We start from the raw sequence: 23,060 nt of genomic DNA, 5'->3' as shown, positions 1-23,060 counted from the left end.
GTTATTGTAATTTCGGAATTTGAATACTAAAAAGCGTAAATTTACACAACGTTTACGCAAATTAAGACACATACCCAATTTAAAAAATGAGGGCGTTATTTTTTAAACCCAGTTTGCGTATAAAATTTTCAAGTAACGGTTTTAAAGTTCTACGGTCGAGGGTTGTGACGCGAACGCCTGTTTTAAATATGCATTCGGGAGATTTCACGTCAGCGGTCTCCGAGGGGTATATTTTTAGAAAAAGAATTAAGACTTCTGCGAAACCTTGACAGAAGACACTTCAAGATAAGATATGCAAGAAACTTTTTATGTAGAAATATGCTTGGAATTTTATGTTTCTTACTCTTTTTTAAGATTGTTAAACTTTACTGCCTATTTGAATCAGAATAATAAATTGCCATCATAAGTATGGGGCGAGTTCTCTTTTGGGTAAGTATTTTGTAGATTTTAATCGTTGACTAAGTTATTCCACAAACTGTGTTCCACAAAAAATGTTCCAAACCATTAAATTATTAAAAAAAAAAAACAGAAAAATGTTGTGGGCTGAATGCTGACGTAAATATTCAAATTTGGAATATAATTCATATCCAGTTCCAACTTCCTGTTATGGCCTTTCCTGAACGTGGCTAATCTGATACAGTTTTTGAATTTAAATCAGTTCTTAGCTGAAACTTTGTTAATTTTACGAACTTCCAAGGCGAAACTTTTTATATTCATATAAAATAGACAAATTATCGTTGGTAGAAAATGTAATTTGTAGTGTCTCGACGTTTTATATTTCTTATGAAGTTTGTTAAAATTCTGGGTATTTAATTTTTTCGTACCTAAGTACATGATTTTTTATTTAATTGAGCTCACAAATACAGTACTTCATTCTATTAATACGTTTTATTAACACAGTTTAAATCACTGCTCAGTAATTATAATTTACTTTTTTGTCATTTTTTCACACTCGTTCAAGTATATATGCAAGACATAACGATACTAGGTATAGAACATTTTTGGAGCCGCATGCTAAGTAAATAATGGTGAAGTACGCTCAAAGACTTCCCTCGTAAAGAACTCGTCCCCAGCAGTGGGACATAAGAAGGGATGCGACCGTGAACCATTTCGAGTTAATTAACTTATTTGTAAAAACTGTATATAAAGCGTTTCATTATTAAGAGGCCGTTTCACCCCTAGATTGGTTTCATTAGCTGAATACCCACAATACCCACATCTGCAAATCAATCACCTAACCGATACGATTGAAATCGAGGGGTTGGGTTCAATGAACCGAGTAACAATTCGTGATAATGAAGACTTGCCGGAACGCCTACAACGCCCAAACATTTCCCATATAGGTTATATGTACAGTCCTGACAAGTGGGTAAGTATATATTCGTACTAAAATAGATTCAATCATTTTCAATCCGTTATTGTGCTAGCAAGAAATGAACTCCATTCCTTAAAGAACTGTATGGAAACTCTCGACTTCTCGAGAGATGATATTTTATATAATTAAAATAAGTGATAGTTAAGTTGTAAGATCCAGGTCTTTCCTAGATGTAGGAAGAACAGTGGCCAGCAGTGGGATAAAAATGGTGCTGAAACCACGTACGTTGTCTAAAACTGTTGATGCTTTGGTTGACACTATTGACGCCCACTGTTAAAGGCTAAAATGTTATATCACATAAATATCTCTATCCAGATACACCAGGGTATCTTTTATATCCTTTATAAACTTCAATAGGAAGTACTTTCCATATATTGCGTGACAAAAAATCAAATTTGTGAAACCGTAATCTGTCGACAAATGACGTCATAAGATGCACGAAAACAATACAAGTGTGTTCACATTTGTATTTCGGGTAATTTATCTTTCACTCAATATAATGTTTGAGTGAGATTGATCGAGAGTGGCTTAGTTCAATGAACCGCGTAAGCGATTGTCGGTTTAATTTAAATTCAATAGGAAGTACTTTCCATATATTGCGTGACAAAAAATCAAATTTGTGAAACCGTAATCTGTCGACAAATGACGTCATAAGATGCACGAAAACAATACAAGTGTGTTTACGTTTGTACTTCGGGTAATTTATCTTTCAGTCAATATAATGTTTGAGTGAGATTGATCGAGAGTGGCTTAGTTCAATGAACCGCGTAAGCGATTGTCGGTTTAATGAAGGCTCGGTGAAACACGTTCGATATCGCTCGCCTCTGTTGCAAACCCCCGCGATAGGGACACACGCGAAATCACGAGTGGTTTAATAATTTGTATGTATGATAGCGTTGTTGCATGAAAATTATATAAATATCATCGAATTACGAAAATTATTAATAATCATCCTATTAGTACCCTACCTACCTACCTTTTTTTTTTTTCATTTCGAGGGGGAAAACTTCAAAAGGTACCCGACGACGTGGGAGCGACGTCGTCTTGTGTTCGAGTTGATACCATATATGGAGAGATTGTTAATTTATACGCGATGTTGGCTGGAAGAACCAGTCAGATTTGTGAAATCAAACTCATCTTGTAGGTCTTGAAGTCATGTAATAATATAGTCACATAAACGGTACAGAGTAACGATATAACAATTATACGTAAGTAAGTTCACACTAGTGATTAGAAGTATTATAACTACACAAGTATCTCCGTTATTCGACTGCTCTTGCTGAAGTCTCCGACCAGAATGTCGCTCTCTGTTAATTCGAGCGCCGCCAAGGTGTCGTCCCCACTTCACCTACCCGCATCTGTTTTTAAACTGTAGTATCAAATGAGTCACTTATTACTTTAATGTAACGTTATAAAAATGTGATATCGTTAATATCCAAGCTTCTTATTAACGACGATAACATTCGGCCGTCCTGCTCACACGTTCGTCCTCGATCGTGTATGGTCTGATGCAAGAGCTGCAAAAGAAAACCAGTTGTTTAATGCCTAAGTCCAGAAGAGTTACACATTTTCTTGTAATACCGACTCGCACGTAAGAGGCCCGAACTGTTTATCAAAAACATGGCTTAAACTCTACGCATTTTCTTGCAATACCGACTCGCATGTAAAAAGCCCGAACTGTTGATCCGAACCAAGGCTTAAACTAGGTGATGTTCATATAGAATCACACTAGTTGTGTATTACCTAGGTTATAAATCTGCCCCAACAGTGTTCACCACGGATTTCTGTTGCAGGCATAGTTCATAAGGACTCTTTACATAAATGTCATATGCGCGACAGGTATTGAAGCGAATGCATTAGACCATTGTTAAATAATAAAACACACGGTTTAAACTAGGTGATGTTCATATAGGATCACTCTAGTCATGTATCACCGCAGTTTTTATACCTTGTTTACGATAACATTCGGCCAGTGCTCAACTCAAATTTACTCTAAAAATGCAATATTCACTCAATGTAATACATCCACCCAACATACATACATACATACACCCAACCATATGCATCACCAAGAGACACCCGCGAACATTACACTGCTCGAGGCATCTGCACTAATCCATCTTAACTACAGATAAATAAAAATCAAACTAAAAAAAGTTTCCTACACCTACAGTAATGACAACATCTAGCTGCCCACTTTACTTATGTCTGGATTCTAAGTCCAATAGTTAAATCTCCAACAACTATTGATTCGATAAAGTTACGCGACGTTAATCTTATTAGTCCATTTCGGAATGCTCAACAACCTGTTCAATAACTGTTATACTGATAGATAGATAGATCTATAGTTGGCCACTAAATGAATCTGTGCGACTCAAAATACTATTATAAAATTATTTTATTACTACTTAGTACTTCTTTTAATTATTACAATGTTATTTTATACAAATAGTTGCCTTTCCAATGTACGTCTTTTATCAACTGATGAAGCAGTATCAAAATAATAATATATCGTGAATATTTGAAATGAATGATATCAAAGTTAAAGACTAAATAATGGTAAACTAACCATGAATTTCACACAATATAACACGTATAAGTTGTATGAACCCAATTTTTTTACGTTATTTATCACAAATTCAAATTATTTCTTTCAAAGTAGGGCCACATAACCCACTTTTGAAAGTCAGAAAGAAATTTCATTACATTAAATTGAATTTATATTCAGTTATAATAATACATACTATTACATGAATTTCAAAATTTAATTAACAAAGCAAAGGACCCATGCGTTCACGTCAGCGACATACTTGTCAATTGTGTATGGCTTAACTACTTAACTTTTTTTTTTTTTTTTTTTTTATTTCACCAAAAGTTTTAAATTAAGATTCCCATAAGGAAGTTATAGTTTGGGCTATTTTACTGTAAAAGTTATGCATTATACTAAGGAAGATTTGCTAGACTTTACGCAAACGTCGTTTTAAAAAAAAATCAAATAATGTTATGGAAAGAATAAACACATTAAAATGGTCCGTTAATCTAAACGGAGTTTAAACAGACCTTGTCTTACATTGAGTTCCTCGGAAGCGGATTTTTTTTTTCGTAGGTAGTTATCAAACGGATAGTGTTATTGAATACACACTCGTAAACTACCTACCAAGAAAAATGACTTCAGAAACCGGCCATTATTTAACTATACTTATTTGTGTCTACAACTGATAAAAGATTTTTTTTAAACACGCTTTTATTTTTGCCACGCTTTTATTAACTTGACCTGTATGTATGTAACGGAATATTTGAATTCGATTTTTACCTACTTTGAACGGTCAGATTTATTTAAAAATTTTGAAATACCTATGACATGACATGATTTTAATAATCTTGTCTGATTCTAATTTTGTCTCATCACGATCGTCAGATTTAAAACTATAACTGTTTTACATAACATGTGGCTCCTTATCAATCACAACCTAAAATTTCTATGACCTGAAAAAGGTCTATTAAAGTTGATCATGATTTTATACCAGCCAGCCAAACAAACAGTTAGTCAAACTATCTTATGATACACCTTATTACCGAACAATTCATATTTATTATATATATTTCAAACGCCTCGGCTTCACCTGACTTTTATATAGTTTGTAATAAAAATTATATTAGTGCGTAATATCTATATAGATTATATTAATATAATATGTATCATTTACAACCAACACTCTCAAGGAGATGCTCGATGTTTCTATAGAGAAAACCTAGACATGACGCAATTGTGAACCGTATGAAATTTATATGAAAAGTAAATTATTGTATAAGAAAATCCCATCGAAATGTACCTATGCTTTTATTTGATTACATTATTATTCATTTGGCTATGATATACATATAATAAGAATGAAATCTTCACGTGTTTACATCGAATATATTTGAAAAAGAAAAATTGTCTGTCGGTTTGTATATTTGAAAATGCATTAAAACCAAAACTACGAAGTTGATGTCAAAAGTATACATTTTTTTTTTAAAAAACATTACATGACCAGGTAATGGACAATTCCAAATTACTAACGTACTCCGTGATCTTGACAGAGGGCATTGTATAATTCAAATTATATTTTGAATCCACATGAACAAAGTCGCAGGCAAGACTCGTTTTAAAAATGCAATTCAAATTATATTTTGAATCCACATGAACAAAGTCGCAGGCAAGACTCGTTTTAAAAATGCAATTCAAATTATATTCTGACTCCACATGAACAAAGTCGCAGGCAAGACTCATTTTAAATATGGTATACAAGAGACTATCTAAATTTATGTAGGCTTCAGTGACCGTTTCTCACTTAATACGTATAATAACTTAATTGCTGTAACTTGTAAATAGAACTAAGCTCAAGTTATAAAAGCATCAATTTATTATTATTATTATTATTATTTTACTTAAAATAATTTATTCTCAATCCCATACAAAGTGGATCCCGTTTATCATTTCGTAAATGGCTCACATAATTAATAATATCGATAGTCTAAGCGTCTCAACGTTTAAGGTACAAACTTCATTTACCAGTATTTGATAGTGCCCAATTTTCAAACCAAAAGGACGTGTAATGTGTCAAATTCAAATTGAAATTTAAAGATTTAAAATTACGAGATGTAAAGAAATATTAATACAAAACGAAACGTTGCATACTAAATTTAAAACAGACATTTAATATTATGTATAAGTGAGTCAGTCTGAAGTAGAATGGGAGATAAGAGAGATATTTTTATATATAATATTCCAAAGACCGCTGCGCATAAGTTTCTCAGTTTTCTTATAGATCATTAACTAATGTGCATTTATACTTTATGGGAGTCAAAACACAGTAGTACACAGTACTGCGTGAATTCGCCTAGAATTGATAGAAATCTAAATTTGGCAACGTACGTATGCTTCTTTCATAACAATTACGTATCAAGTATATGAAATCAAAAGGAAACTTTCATTGATTTATAAAATGAAAATGTGAACAATGTAGATGTGAATGCAAGTTTATTTTTAAATATAGTCAATTAATATCCAAAAAAAAAAACAATAAACCTTAAACTCATTTACCATTTCCCTCCTGGGTACACTCAGCCACTCAATACCGTGGTCGTGATACTTTTTTGCAGGCAGTTAAATATGTACCACGTAGATATTATACATTTCTGTACAATTATGAATAATCAAAATTTTGCAACTTAATAAACGTGTCACTTATATCAAGTAGGTATACTGTACTCTGTAACTGCGTTTGTTGCTACCGCATAGTCCCTTCCATACAATAAAAACAAACGCATATACGTAAACCCCGTTTGAAACATTAAAAGTTATCAAAAATAAATTCAAATCTAACCTGTATGCAATTTCTGGCGTACATTAGCCTATATTAACAACCATTAGGTTCCCATATCTATAAAGCCTCACATTTAAGATTAAAGATCCTTAAAATATTTTCATAAGTACGTGTATTTCTATATATTTCAAAGTAGGTGTAACTTTAGAACAATTAGGATTTACTTTTTACACCACAGAATTTAACCAAATAGACAGATTTACCACAAGAACTGCCTTGCAAAATTACTTTTAGACACTTCTTCACAGAAAATGCACTTATTTTGAAGTAAACACCTCAGTTTACAATGTTAACAAGTAATTTGATAAGAGTAAAGTTTGTTCACAAAATTTAAGTATATCATTTTCAGAGGGTATTAACATTTCATTGAATTACTAGTCTCAATCTATCCATTTTCTTAATTCAAATGAGTTTTCCCTTACATCAACGACATTATCTACCCCCATTTTTACTTATTCTACCAAGATGAATTCACATATGACATAATAATGTTTTAACTCACGGTTTTTATTCCTGTGTCCAGTATGTTCGTACTTACGAATCGCCGTCCATGATTGTGAGCTGGTTCTTGTACACTTCTGATGAAATCAAACTCATCTTGTAGGTCTTGAAGTCATGTAATAATATAGTCACATAAACGGTACAGAGTAACGATATAACAATTATACGTAAGTAAGTTCACACTAGTGATTAGAAGTATTATAACTACACAAGTATCTCCGTTATTCGACTGCTCTTGCTGAAGTCTCCGACCAGAATGTCGCTCTCTGTTAATTCGAGCGCCGCCAAGGTGTCGTCCCCACTTCACCTACCCGCATCTGTTTTTAAACTGTAGTATCAAATGAGTCACTTATTACTTTAATGTAACGTTATAAAAATGTGATATCGTTAATATCCAAGCTTCTTATTAACGACGATAACATTTGAAAAAAAGAAAAGAAATCGTAGACCATTTATTTACAACGGTTTTAGGCTATTAATTTTGAAAATCGGTACTCTATAACTCGAGATTCAGCCTGACCTCTTTGTAGTATGTGTGTGTATACGCGAGAGGTCAATGAAACTAGTTTTTGGGTTTTTAACATTATTTTAAAGGTCCGTGAAATCACGCAGTATTTTTAGATAATGAGTAAATTAATAGTAATTAATTGTTCGTATTAACCAAGTATGTAAATTACCAACACAAATTGAAGAAATATAGCGGATACATCGTCAGCTTTATTGTTCGTCTGATATATCGTGTTCATTATTGTGACTGAGCAGTCCGCGCCATTGCGCCGTAACGAGCTCCGCGTTAATGTGGCAGATGTGCAATTGTTCTGTAATAGATCGTTCACGCAGCGATAATTATCGCCGAAACGTGAGTCGACTTGTGTTCGAGTTGATACTATGTATGAAGAGATTGTTCAGTTAAACGCAACATTGTCTGGCAGATTATACCATTTTTACAAAGGTTTAGGCTATAAAGTATAAAAATTGGGGATCTGTAACCCGAAATTCAGCCTGAACACTTTGTAGTATACGTTGTTATATATTCGAGAGCTCAATAAAAATGGTTCTTGGGGTTTTCGAGACTGAGAAAGGATTAGTGGGTGCAAAAATAGTGCAAGAGTGGGACAACATTTTTGCCATTATTTTTAAAGGTGCATAAAATCATGCAGCATATTTAGTTTTTGAGTAAATTGATAGTAATTAATTGTACCTATTAACCAAGTATGTAAATTACCAACATAAATTGAAGAAATATAGCGGATACATCGTCAGCTTTATTGTTCGTCTGATATATCGTGTTCATTATTGTGATTGAGCAGTCCGCGCGATTGCGCCGTAACGAGCTCCGCGTTAATGTGGCAGATGTGCAATTGTTCTGTAATATATCGTTCACGCAGCGATAATTATCGCCGAAACGTGAGTCGACTTGTGTTCGAGTTGATACCATGTATGGAGATTTATATATTTATACGCGACGTTGGCTGGAAGAACCAGTCAGATTTGAAATAAAAGAAAAAAATCGTAGACCATTTATTTACAACGGTTATCTATATATATAAAAGCGAAAAGATACTCACGTTCGAAACGTATTAATCAAGGTTTTGCCGAAACTACTGAAGCTACAATCATGAAATTTGGAATATAGCTTCATTTTATAATGTAGATGCGCACTAAGAACGGATTTTTTGATATTCCACCATTAAGGGGGTTAAATGGGGGTTGAAAGTTAATATGAAAGTCCGTCAGTTTTAAAGCAAACTGGATGAAAATTGGTAGTTAGCTTTCTGATTTAAAGTAATAAAAATCTAATCTAAGGGTTTTTCCAAAATCAACCCTACAGGTGGTTAAATAGGGGTTGACAGCTTATTTTAAATTTTGCCATTTTGAAAGCCAGCACTATGAAAGTTAGCCATTGCTTTACTGGTTAGATATAATAGAACTTTAGTTCTACCGTTTCTGGAAAATCAACCCCTATGTGGGTTAAATAAGGGTTGTAAGTTTGTATGGAATTCCCCCAGTTTTGATGTAAACTCTATGAAAATCGGTATTTGGGGTTTCGATTAAAAATAATTAAATACGTATTTCACCATTTTTGGAAAATCAACCCTTAAGTTGGTAAAATAAGGGTTGACAGCTTATTATAAAATTTGCCAATTTGAAAGCCAGCACTATGAAAGTTAGCCATTGCTCTGCTGGTTAGATATAGTGGAACTTTAATTCTACGGTTTATGGAAAATCAACCCTTATGTGGGTTAAATAAGGGTTGTAAGTTTGTATGAAAATCCCCCAGTTTTGATCTAATCTCTATGAAAATTTGTATTTAGCTTTTTGGTAGAAAATAATTAAACACCTATTTCATGGTTTTTGGAAAATCAACCCTTAAGTTGGTAAAATAAGGGTTGACAGCTTATTTTAGAATTTGCCAATTTAAAGGCCAGCACTACGAAAGTTAGTGATTGCCTTACTGATTAGATATATTGGAACTTTAATTCTAGCGTTTTTGGGAAAATCCACCCTTATATGGGTTAAATAAGGGTTGTTAGTTTGTGTGAAAGTCCCCCAGTTTTGATGTAAACTATATGAAAATCGGTATTTGGGTTTTCGATAGAAAATAATTAAACACCTATTTCACCATTTTTGGAAAATCAACCCTTAAGTTATTTTATTTTAAATTGTGAAATACAACATTGGAAAATATTTTTTGCAAATTAAGTACTGTACTACTTTCTTACCATATGTTATTAAGTTTTACATAAAAATAAACATAAATTTATTGGATAATAATAAGGTTATATACAATATTTAATATTTTAATACCCTTAAGTTGGTAAAATAAGGGTTGACAGCTTATTTTAAAAATTTCCGATTTGAAAGCCAGCACTATGAAAGTTAGCCATTGCCTCACTGGTAAGATATAATGGAACTTTAATTCTATCGTTTTTGGAAAATCAACCCTTATTTGGGTTAAATACGGGTTGTAGGTTTGTATGAGAGTCCCCCAGTTTTGATGTAAACTGTATAAAAATCGGTATTTGGGTTTACGATAGAAAATAATTAATCACTTATTTCATTGTTTTTGGAAAATCATCCCTTAAGGTCGTTAAATGGGGGTTGGAATTTTATTTCAAACTCCGTTAATTCGGAAGCAAGGTCTATAAAAATTTGCATTTGGCTTTCCTGTTGGAAATAATAGAACTTTTTAACACCATTTATGGAAAATCTACCCTTTTTTTAGATCAACCCTTAAGACGGCTATAAAGGGTGTATGCATCATGCCTTTCTGTTTACACATCTGTTTCAGCATTTTTAGCAACTCAACAATCAACCCCATTAGGGTGCTATAAGTAAAGAAAGTTTCTTTAAAAACCGGTATTGAAGTTACTTCCTTTGGCGTGTCTGGAAAAAGAACAGAGTCCAGAGAAGTTTAGTGTAGGGCGAAATTCCACGGGCCGTAGTAACATATTTTTTTAACATGGCAATGTATTGCGCGTGCTGAAGTGCAGAACAGCGGTTTTTTAGGGTTCCGTACCTAATGGATAAAAACGGAACCCTATTACTAAGACTTCGCTGTCTGTCCGTCTGTCCGTGTGTCATAGGGCTCTATCTCTGGAACCGTAATAGGTAGACATGTGAAATTTTTACAGAGGTTGCATAACGGTGGCTGCTATAACAACAAATGCAAAAAATAAAAAATAAGTTGAAAACAAAAAGGGGAACCCATACAACAAACTGCTATTCGTTATTTTTCCAACTTACTTTTGAACCGTTAGAGGTAGACAGTTCAAATTTTCACAATGTGTGTACTTTAATGGCTGTTGCAATATTAAATACTAGAAATTTAAAAAAATTAAAATTTTGGTTGTACTGAACCCTCCAGGTGCGGGTTTGACTTGCACTTGGCCAATTATTAGTAACGCACAGACCCGCGGGCCCCAAGGGAAAGTCGCGGGCCACACACCACCCGTGGGTGTCGGGTTTCCAACCGCTGGTATTGAATATTAGCTTCCAGAAATTTGCTGATAAAGTATTTATTGATGCATATGTATATATGATGTTTTTGAAATTCTACTATGGAGGTAAAGGAAGTGTTATATGTATGTATACGGGAATCTTTTAGGTTCGAACTTTGAAACATGAAATTTCAGATAACGTCTATTCAGACAAATGCACGACCACCTGGACAGGTGCAAATTTTATATATGATAATGCGTAAGTTTATTCAAATTGGCCTACATTTTGGTATACTGATTAGATACGTCGCAAGTACTTTGGACACACTATGTGCCAACATTTTGTCCTGCCGTGGGGTATGGTTGTGGCTATGCGTGGATTAGTGATGGTGATGTGATAGATACATAGATCTTGGATAAAAATTTTGAACAGGGCTACAGTATACCCTGCCTGTCGTACGAGACTAAAGGGGGACTTCTGGAGTTGCGGGTGGTAAGAATGAGAGCTCTAATCGCCCAGTCAGAGATCCTGGAAAGAACCACTGTATGTAAGGCCCCATAGATGGACGGTTCCTATGGAATAGTGTAAATAATAAATATTATATCCAACATGAAACGTATATTTTAAATAAAGTTTCATTACAGTCCACTAATTAGAGTTTTAGTGTATGTTTCTGAAGAAAGCTTGACCAATTTAGGTACACAGTGACGAAAAAAAAAGCTTTTATTAATTAAATATTAATGCTACTTTATTGTTAAAATTGTTAAAGGTACAAATTTACGATTACAGTTGTTTGTATGACATATCATATTTTTTTACGCGGGCGAAGCCACGGGTTCTGCTAGTAGGCTATTAATTTTGAAAATCGGTACTCTATAACTCGAGATTCAGCCTGACCTCTTTGTAGTATGTGTGTATATAAGCGAGAGGTCAATGAAACTAGTTTTTGTTTTTTTAACATTAATTTTAAAGGTCCGTGAAATCACGCAGTATATTTAGATAATGAGTAAATTAATAGTAATTAATTGTACCTATTAACCTTAACTTTCATTCAGAAAAAGTACCGTCTCGACGTATAGATAAAATCGCTCACCGCGAACGAAAACGCGGGTAAAAGCAAGCTTCGAATAAATGTTCTTGTTACTTCAACTATCACCTACCAACGACAAAAATACAAATAAAACATTAATATCCGAACAAAATATCTCCACGACTTACTACCGTTCTTAGAGATAAACGATTTGATTTACAATAGAGCCCTAATTTAGCTTTTCAGCAATATCTGTAGTGCGGGAATTTACCGGCATTGAATTCCCAGCGGCAGTAATGCGATCAGTTCCGGCATTGGTCTTGTGTAGCGAGCGGCAAATTTATCATATTAGAACGTATGAAGCGTGTATCAATACCATAAATTGCAATATGGTGTACCGTGGTTAGTATGCCTCATGCTTCTGGAAACTAGACCTCATACTATGCATAGTACACATTTAGTCTGTTAGTACCAATATAGGTACTACTCAATAGTCCTATATTGGTGTACAGCCGTATACTAGTCAGTACTTGTAGACCAGGGAACGAATCTAAAACAAAACTACGTTGTTATTTAGAGTTAAAGAATGCAGGAATTATATGAGCGTGCTAAAAGAGAGACGCTTACACGAGCGATTCATCTTAGACCTCAGGGATACCTAATAAAACATCTGTAATCGATCTCAGGTAGACTCACTAGAATGGTTAATTATAGATGTCCACCGGAGCTAGCACTATAGGGTGAAATGCAAGCTTCTTACTACTTAGCATTGCTAAAAATTGCTAACAAATCTAAGTAATCTAGTAATTTTTAACCAATATACGGTATCCGGATATTAGGAATACTGGAACGGTACAATTGTATTAATCTAGCATTTCTGCAAACTCGGTATCGAGATTCCGGGCTACCGCAGTAATGCAATTAGGTATCGCTTTTGTGGGGTAAAACGAACTGATTTATGTAATACGTGGGTCTATTCGGTTGATCGCTCTATTGCACTTCTGTGAGCGGTATTCAATTTTTGCTGAGGGCCCAAAGATGTTATCGACTTATATGTAAGTCTGTGTATATTTCTTAAAATTCTCAATTTCTAGACCATTTAAGACCAAATAACTTAGTCATTTCAGATAGATTATACCTTAAATTTTTCTCAGATAATACAGGGTAATTTTTCATTTATTATTTTTTTGAAACTACAGACTCGCAATTTTATTTATTATTGCAGATGTTGTATTCAACAACATTATATTGTAATGTAGTCGTATACGTAATTGTTCTAGAGTCGTTTAATATAGAGATACAGTGAAGCTTTCATTTAGTTAGTCGGCGTTTGTAGCGAGGGAATTTTGTAAATTCCTTCGTTACGGCGATAATGCTTTAAATTCCCGCATTGGCTTTGTATTGCGCGGTCATGAAAGCAAACCTATTATATTAGGACTGTGTTCTTTGGCATACGAAGTTTACTGCTGTTTACGGCGTTTAAGAAAGGAATTTTCGGTAGTTTGTGTTGTAATATTTATAACATGAGCATTTTTTGGTTATTTTTTATAGCTGACTTTACGGCAATTTTATCTGTGTTGTTGTGTCTTAGTTTGACCGTTAAAAGACAATTACATTCAATTTTAAGGTAGTACCTGTGGTATTATTACCAATTGGGCATAAATTGTTATGAAATCTATCAAATGTTGAAATATATCAAATGTCAATTAATTCGAAATGGTATCCGTTTGAAACGGGATGAAAGCTTTTGTTTGAAAATCCGATCAATGTCCGCACTAAGCTCCATACATTATATCCTGTATGGGAAACACAGTTTTACAAATACGAGACGTTTCTACTTTTAAATAAAATATACGAAACCGTTAGACTTATTATATCCGTACTGCTTTATTAATTTCCGCTTAATACTTCTATCCACTACGATATCCACGCGAAGTCAGGAGCAGAATAAAGCAATTTATTTTGCACTCGTAGTAACTTAAATCTACTTTGCATTTAAATTGCCGCAATTTGTACCGAATTTCCGGATTGTGGTGGAGCTGTGTAATCTGTATCGATAGTACCTCGATCTCCGGTTATGTCAAGTAAAGCTGGAATACGGGTTTACAGGATGAGAACACCGTATTGGTAATTACTAGCATATAAATAGTGTAAAAAGTATGTCAGCGGCTACGGGACTCCTATTAGGAATGAAGATCCTTATTCTTCATTCCTATCACAAGTGTCTCTGACTACTTACCAGGAAGCCACGACTACTACTGTTAAGGATTTTTCTTAAATAAATGCATTTTTTTATGTTTTTTTATTTTCATTGCAAAATTTCAACAATGAGGCAATATAACTCACGTATAATAAAAAAAAGACAAAATAACAAATATATTTTAACCGACATAAAAAAGGAGGTTTCTAAATTCGACCGTATATATGTTTTTATGTTTGTTCGCGGATAAATTCGTCGTTTATGAACCGATTATGATGATTTTTAATGCATTTTTTGCGCACTGAGGTATTCAACTATATGATTGGCTGCGAACGATGCTCGTGTTTCCAATCCACGGAGTGAGCCGTTAGGCTGTTTTCATTATGTGACGATTTCTACCATTTAACTGCTACCACTTCATTTAGAAGTTTGATTTAAAAACAAATAATGTTTTTAAAACTAATATTTTAAGGACGTACAGTGTTTTATATCTCGCAGATAATCTACTTTAATGCGTCTATATATCTCCATAAATAAGGCAGCTATTCCACTACATTTATCACGTCTTCCCTGTAGGCAACGTGGACGTTAAAGAAAAAATATTGCAGGAAATTCCCTAACAGTGTAACAGCACATCACAGCATGTTAGCTACATAGCTTCATATTTAATATTGTTAATGTTATTATAGGCGTATACTCTAGGCATTTTATTGTTGTGTTAATTCATATTGATGACTGTTAAAACTTTGAACTAGTAAGTATCACCACGGTACGTATTTTTAGCGTGAACCATATTGCGATTTGGTGGACGGCTGTAGATGCCGGCGGACTCATATGTAAATAAGGCGACGTTGGTTCTTAGCAGTGACATTCCAACTACGAACGGCTTCAGGTAGAACCTTTACACCCTTGTACACACTCATATCTATGCATAATATTAAATGCTGCTGTGTCTCGGTAAAGTCCTGGCAAAACAGATGATCTTATATGTGTCGTTCCAACTTCATCAACACTCGTCAGAGAAAACAAAGCATTTGTGGTAAAACGGATACGATTCTTTGAAACTGATTTCTGACGTCCATAGACAGCAAAGATCACATACTATATAGAATGCACAATATCGTAGGTAAAGTAAAAAATCATATTCCGTCGTAATTTGATTGGACCAGAAGAAAACTGCTGTATGTGGTTATAGAAAAAAATGTAATGGTTCCATTATTGGAGGCTTGTCCAGTAATTAACTTTCAAGGCCCTAACAATGGTGTTGTAAATATATAAAAAAGTTAAGACGCAATTAATTGGCGGAAAAAGCGATGGGCGGACTATTCCTTTACGAGAAGATGGAAGCATAAAGTAAATTAGATAGTAAAATGCAAATCCAGTTTAAATTGGATCGATTTGTATCGAAACCTCGAATGGAGCGCAATGCAATCAGTTACTCTTCCTGATCCGATGCCGGATACGTACTTTAGTATTTGTAGCAATTCGTTTAAGTTGATTGAGTATATTGATCAGCTGTGCAGATTTCCTTTAATTGTAGCCAAGAACTGTAAATTTAGTGAACAAAAAAAAATCAAAAACGTCTCGAGGCCACAGACAGACAGACAGACATTAACAATCATTCTTGATGAAAAATGATAATTTTTGCGTGTAGTATAGTTTGACAGAGCTAGTTTGATGGGCGAAAGCGAAAAGTGTAAGAACAAGTTAGAAGAATAACGTAAATTAGATAGTAAAATGCAAATCCAGTTTAAATTGGATCGATTTGTATCGAAACCTCGAATGGAGCGCAATGCATTCAGTTACTCTCCTTGATCCGATGCCGGATACGTACTTTAGTATTTGTACCAATTCGTTTAAGTTGATTGAGTATGTTGATCACAGAATGGAACACCACAATTATTATGAAAAAGTCACAGTTTCTTTATATTTAATCGTAAATAACCACATCATAGAAGAAAAGAATTCGATCATCTATTTTCAATACTAGTCATACTTTGGTTGGCATATAAGGCAACAAGGAAACTTACAATTGAAAATATATCTCCGTCTCGAACTAAACAGAGCTGACGATTTGCAAAGACCTGAACATACTGTCTTTATTCATAAGTAGCAAAGAAAACTGTTAAAAAAACGTGAATCTAAATCAATACCTACAGCCTAGAGTTACGAAGACATACATATAAACAAGTTAAATTTAAAACACTCATCTTGCATCGAGGTTTAAGAAATATGTTTTGTACTACCGTACAAACCACCATGCAGTCCACCTGATGGTAAGTGGCTACTGCCGCCTAGAAATAGGTGTGGTGGTGCCGCCGGAGTAGAACCACAACAGGTTCTACCCCCTTCAAATAAATAATAAACCATTTCAAAATATCTATCATTAAGACGTCGTTTTATCATATTTGATCCGTATATCATTGATACACATCATAGTAGATACGGGTACAAGTGATACGTATAGTTGCGCTCCTAGCGGATACGATTGGTATCAGCTCACCCCATCGGTTCAATTTGCAACGAATTTCTGCGGTGGAGAGTAATGCAATCATTGTCGATAGTCAGTAGATCCGGTTATCTCCGGCGCTTACTGGATTAAACCATTCATTGTATATCGTAGCACTATTAGTGGTCTGTTTATTTCAGTCTCTATAAAGTTATTTCTGACCTATGGATGGGTATATTGTGGCATGGGTTTTTCACCTAGAAGGGTTTAAGCCCTTTAGGATTTGTTTTTACAGAACACTCAGACATTGTTCGGATTTCTCATGACCATTTCGTCCAGTATTAGAGCAAGTAACAAATTTATAATATCCACATAATGAAAAATCAGAGATACGTGCCTGAAATTCAAACTGCTTAACCCTCGCCCGCCCTCAATATGAGAAGCCAAATTTTCAACTAGATTGCCATTGTTTTAATCTTCTGAGATTCGAACTCCGGTCCTCTAAGGGAAAGGATAGAATGAATATCATTCACTTTTTCTACTTTTCAGTTATCATTTGCTGGTGTGGTAAGGGAGATATATTTTCCAAAGCGTTCCAGTTTAGTCCTTAGCGGCGCGTCTGTGGCCGACCTTAGGTAGGAATCGATTAGATTCCGGGGTTGATTATAGATGGGCATGGGCGGCAGTAGCCACTTAACATAAGGTGGACTACACGCTCGTTTGCTACGCCTATGTTTTAAAAAATGCATTTACTTTTACTTCACTACTTTTCACTACAACTACACTACAATCATCTGCATCCTCATTAGGGTTGCCTAACTTTGATTAAACCTTCTATAACTTAGTTACTTTATTTTTATGTACAACGTTCACTACGTTGTTTTATTTGTTATGAAGTCCTTGGCTCTCCACTCTAGACTTTGTTTCATTCATTTTTCTCGTTGTTGAGTGCTATTTACTTCTCGTTGTAGCTTTCGTATTGTGCTCATAAAGTATCTTATTTGGTAATTACGTCTGTACAAATGAATTTTATTAGCCTTGTAATTTGTAATATACCTTTTTGAAATGGAGATGTATTTTATGTGTACATATACGTACTCTCTGGTATACATATACCCTTGTGGTATGTTATTTATTTTTTTAATAACATTAAATTAGAGAACCGCCTGATGGTAAGTCACTGCCGCCCATGACCATCTGTAATCAACCCTAGATAAGATTAGATACCTACCTGGGATTGGCCACAGAAGCGCCGCTATCCCTGAGGTCAAAGCTGGAAGGCCGCGGATAAGTGTGTTTCTCTTACCACACCACATATACTCTACGTAGTAGTTACTTCTGTCGCGGGACTTTTGCTATTGCACGACTCATGATGCGAAGCATCAGAGAGTGCTTTACGATCGAAAAAATTTTTTCGCTTCATTTTGGCGGCTATTTTTATTATTATAGCCTTGATAGTTCACGGAATCAAGATATTTTGCATACTATTGTCGAGATAATTTAATGGAGATTAATTCCATACTTTTTAAAAATTGATTTACTGCAATAGAATTGGAAAAAAACACCAAAATAGGTCAAAAAATTTTCCTGTCCGTCATGTGTGAAACCTGAAAACACTGTAATTTGTGAAAAAATCCATCATTTGAGTTAATTATTTTTTTTTTAAATTCTAATCGACGATTGTAGGTCACTGAATGCGAATGATTAATTAATTCAGTGTCGTTTAATTGCAATTAATAAAAAACGAAAATTTTAAATTTTCGATCGATTAATTTTTTTTTATATTTCATAATTAAATGAGCATTATGAGTCGTGCACTTTTGGATTTTCCAAACTTTTAACTTGCAAATACGTCTTACCTGAGGTCTTAGGTCGCGGATGTGTTGTTACCGTAATTATAACTTTGAACTCGTATACGTGTCTTGATTAAAACCACCGCTCTATTACGGACTAGAAATTGGTGTAGCGATGGTACGAGTAACTCTACCCTAGAACCACGGAGGATTTTACCAGGTTAAAGTATAGCAAATGTAACAAAAATGTAATAAAATGTAACAAAAATCAAACAAAAAATTGTATAGGAATATTACTAAGTTATTTATTAATTTCCCAAATAGAATTGCGTAAGATTGTTTTCTTCAAATATTACATTTTGTTATTATATAGAAAAGACTATTGTCTTCAAATAATAATTTGAAGAAAATAATCTTCTCTTCAAACAATAATCTGATAATTGAAGTGGGTATAGTCTGCGTAAAATTGCTAGTCTGCTCTGAATATAGAAATGAATAGCGTCGCCATAGCAAATTGTATGACTACACCTGCTCGCAACAACTTCAGAGCGGACTAGACGTTTGGTGCGAAGTATACTTAAGCTTATAATTTAATTGCCTCACGTGTACCTAAGCGGCCATTATCGTAGCGCTTAAAACGAGGTTATTGTTCTCATGTGTGAAGCCTCCAAGTCGATACAGTAGTTGTCAACTTCGGGAGATTATTAAGCACAGCGATGTAGGAAACAAGTTCTCTCTGACGTAAACTTAATACAATTCCAAGTTTATTGGAGTTTTATTAAATTGTAAACTTGTTGCGAAGCGTTTTCTATTGCTGCTATCGTATTTTAAGTTTATAGATACCAGGATGTTATGATACTATATTTTAGTAATTAATTTTTATTCGCTTTAACGTTGAAGGAAAACATGGCTTTATATATATCTTAAAAAACCTTCTCAAAGATATGTGAAATCTGCCAATACGTACTAGGCCAGTGCAGTGGCCAACTAAATCCTTCTCATACTGAGAGGAGACTCGTGACCAGCAGTGGGACAGTAATGGGATTAAAGTTACTAAATGAGAAATGTACGCTTCAGAGATTGGGATAAAATAGACTGGTTAATATTTCTTGACAAATACGACTAGTATAATAGACTGGTTAATATTTCTTGACTAGTAATTGACTAACAAGGAAAATATTAGATACAGTTAATTAATATTTCAGTGCCTTTGTAATAATTTCTACGATAAGATGATAAAGTAGTTGTTTTGATTTCGTATCTTATCACTGATAGATAACATGATATTAAAAATTACATATTTTTCTCATACCATAATTGGTTGTAAATAAGTTACGATTCACGACAATAGTCCTAAATTTATAAACGTAAATTTTTCAATAATAATTAAAAATAACAATCAATAATTTAATCAATTCAATTTGGTTTATCAGTCACATGTTTTACATATCAGGTAGTTTCTGAATAAAACAAGGAAGTGCTTGAATTTTCTTATTACCCATATTTGCGACAACAATATAAACAAAAACAACATTTTCTTTTAACTAAAACGAAACATAATTTGTCATGCGTGTTATAACAATAGTAACGCTAAGTAGTTAATCATTATATCCCTTACTGTCTTTGGTTGACTGTCTAATTTTTATATATGCACATGGGCAAACGTCATACTTCAGCAGTGGGTATGCATTTAGCTAACTAAAGAACAGCCGTTGTCTGTGACATAGATACTTCCAGTGATGCTCTTGGCTTTTTCACTCGATAAAAACAGTATTAAATCTGCAACTTCGTCAGGTTCCGCTATTCTCTCAAGAGGGATGGTAAATTTGAAATTTGGTGCGTTTTCGAAGGGTTGACTACCACAATTTTCTATGAAATCCGTTTTAACTGGACCAGGACTAATGGCATTTACACGGACACCGTGTGGAGCCAACTCTAGTGCTGCACCTTTAGTGAAGTAATTCAAACCAGCCTTAGACACTCCGTAGGTGATGAAAGCTGGGAGAATTGGTGAGCAAGTCGCTGCAATACTTGATATATTGATAATGTTACCTTTAGTTTTGATCAGGTAAGGTGCGGCCACTTGCGTGATGAGCATCAACGCCCTTAAATTAGTTGACAGCGTTTCATCGTAACTTTTTATAAGATTTCCATCTAGAATGCTGCCATATCTCGCCATGCCAGCATTGTTCAACAATATATCAAGTTTACCAAATTTATTTATGGTTTCTTCCACAGCTTTTGTGGCTTCCTCGTCTGATTTTATATCTGCTTTAATGACAAGCGGTGCCTTGCCGCGTTTCTTGCACTCGTTAGCGACGTTCGTTAGTTTTTCTGTATTTCGTCCTACCATAACGATGTCGGCTCCTTCTTTAGTATATAGGATAGCTGCGGAAGCACCTATCCCAGAACTGGCACCAATCACGAGCACTACTTTGTTAGCGAAACTCATTTTGCACGATTGAACAGCAGGGTATCTTTAGTTCCAATAGAATAAAGACTAATATTTATATTCATTAAACATTCTGATAAGATATATTTACTTATACACTTTGTACTTCAGTTTCTAAGATAATGCTCGTATCGCAGTATGGACTTCAAGTATTAATTGTTTTGACAATAGTATGCTAGTCATGCTGATATTTATTTTGCGGAAGCTTGATAATACTATACGCAATAATACCACAAATGCAAAAAAAAAAGAAAAATATAAAATGACATTACTAAAAAGCTTGTTTTTAAAATCGTATTTACAGTCGTATTTTTGTTTGAAACTTAGTGAATATGCGATAATTTCAATAGAATTTTATAAACAGTCTCTTAGTGGTACGGAGTGTACAACAGTGTGTCTTTACTCTGTCATGAAACTGTTGCATTTTCAAACTAAGTCTCAGACTGTAGTTTTTATTTAACTGTCACGTATACCCTTGTTATTTCGTCTAACAATAGTAAATGTTCCGAACTTCGCCGGGTATAAATCTTATTTTTCTACTTGTTTTATTCCTACTTTTTGTTATGAATATTCTTTTATTATATTATATATCATTCTTTGGTTTCTAATGGATATTCCTTTATCATTCTAATTTCTTTATTACCCATATTACCACCCGGTTCCATAGATCGTGGTCACGGCGGCTGGTGATGGTAAAAATATATTAAAATTCCCTATTGTAACTATCCGTTTAATAATAAAATGCATTAAATCTGTTATAAGATCAGTCAGTAATATTTCGTTTCTTTTTACTCTTAATGCTTGATGATTCACCTCTATATAAGGCAATGTTCATTCTGATTCCTGGCTTTGGCCTATGATGGAAATTTGATATTTAGAGCGGTTGTTTAATATATAGTAGGTTTCTCGAAATATAACCCCTTTGAGGATCAAAGGGTGTAAGAAATAGAGACTTTATGAAAACTTTGGATTGAAACTTAATATTATTTCAGGGTTCTCCAAAATAATTATTGATATACGAGTACGTTGTATCTTTATGTTTCGACATTCAATGTCCAAGGAAGAGGCGGTAAATTTTGTAAGAAAAAACTTAGTAACGCTTTACATTTTCTCTGAATTTTATTTGCTCTTGGTCAATATATAACAGAATTACGCACAATCACGACCGCTTCACACATTTAAGATGTCTTATGCTCTCCATAACTGTTTCAAAAAGTGATAATTGTAAAGCATAACTTGAGAACTCACGTTCTGGGTAAGTTACAAAGTCGTTGCGAAATAAAATGACATATCGCTGTCGTAACATACGAAGCAGTGTCGTAAAACCTCGGAGATTTAATATCCATGTTAAAGTTCTCATTTCTTGACAGTAAAAGGAAAGTTATAGCAGAAGAATAGTCATAAAGAGTCACATTACTTCTCGAGAACTACTCATGTTGTGTAGAATGCTAATGGACATTATTATGGGTCGTATGAAATGCGACAAATGTATGCTCCGTTCAACTAATGTTGAAGAGCCACTGATGTCTATACTAGATACTATATAGATTTCAGTAATCAATTCCAAAAAAAGGATAGCAGTAACACATACAATGATATATATAAAATATCTATCATTCCGCACATACCCGAAATTTTATAGTGTAAATTAATCTTAAACAAAAACATATAGAAATTCACAAAAACAGTCCATTTTTTACACCACAACTTAAACGAATAAAGGGACATCTCATATTTTCAGTTCCGGGGCGTACCAAATAATAAGTATATCGAAACCCTCAACTTACACATTTGTAAGGTGGTAGAACCCTCTGTGGTTCGACTCCGGCGGCACCACCGCCACACCTATTTCTACCTAATAACAGCAGTGTTAGGCGCTGCTGTGTTCCGGTTTGAAGGGTGTGGTAAGGGAGACAGACTTTTCCGAGGCGTTCCAGCTTAGTCCTCAG

General features: G+C 34.2%; 2 protein-coding genes across 2 annotated transcripts in view; both read right to left on the bottom strand.

Annotated features, from left to right (window-relative positions):
- LOC140744493 (thrombospondin type-1 domain-containing protein 7A) overlaps positions 1-23,060 on the bottom strand; it is a 196,745-nt gene that overhangs the window by 33,354 nt on the left and 140,331 nt on the right. The gene's annotated exons all lie outside the window — the stretch shown is intronic.
- Positions 20,334-21,111, bottom strand: LOC140744034 (3-oxoacyl-[acyl-carrier-protein] reductase FabG-like). Its single transcript, XM_073075475.1, has one exon. The coding sequence runs from the start codon at positions 21,109-21,111 to the stop codon at positions 20,350-20,352; it is 762 nt and encodes a 253-aa protein (XP_072931576.1). The 3' UTR covers positions 20,334-20,349.

Source organism: Epargyreus clarus, unplaced genomic scaffold (assembly GCF_041222505.1).
Source record: "Epargyreus clarus isolate Ecla_fem2 unplaced genomic scaffold, WU_Ecla_fem_2.2 ptg000008l, whole genome shotgun sequence".
NCBI classification, from domain to species: domain Eukaryota; kingdom Metazoa; phylum Arthropoda; class Insecta; order Lepidoptera; family Hesperiidae; genus Epargyreus; species Epargyreus clarus.
This window is presented reverse-complemented; position numbering and strand designations above follow the sequence as displayed.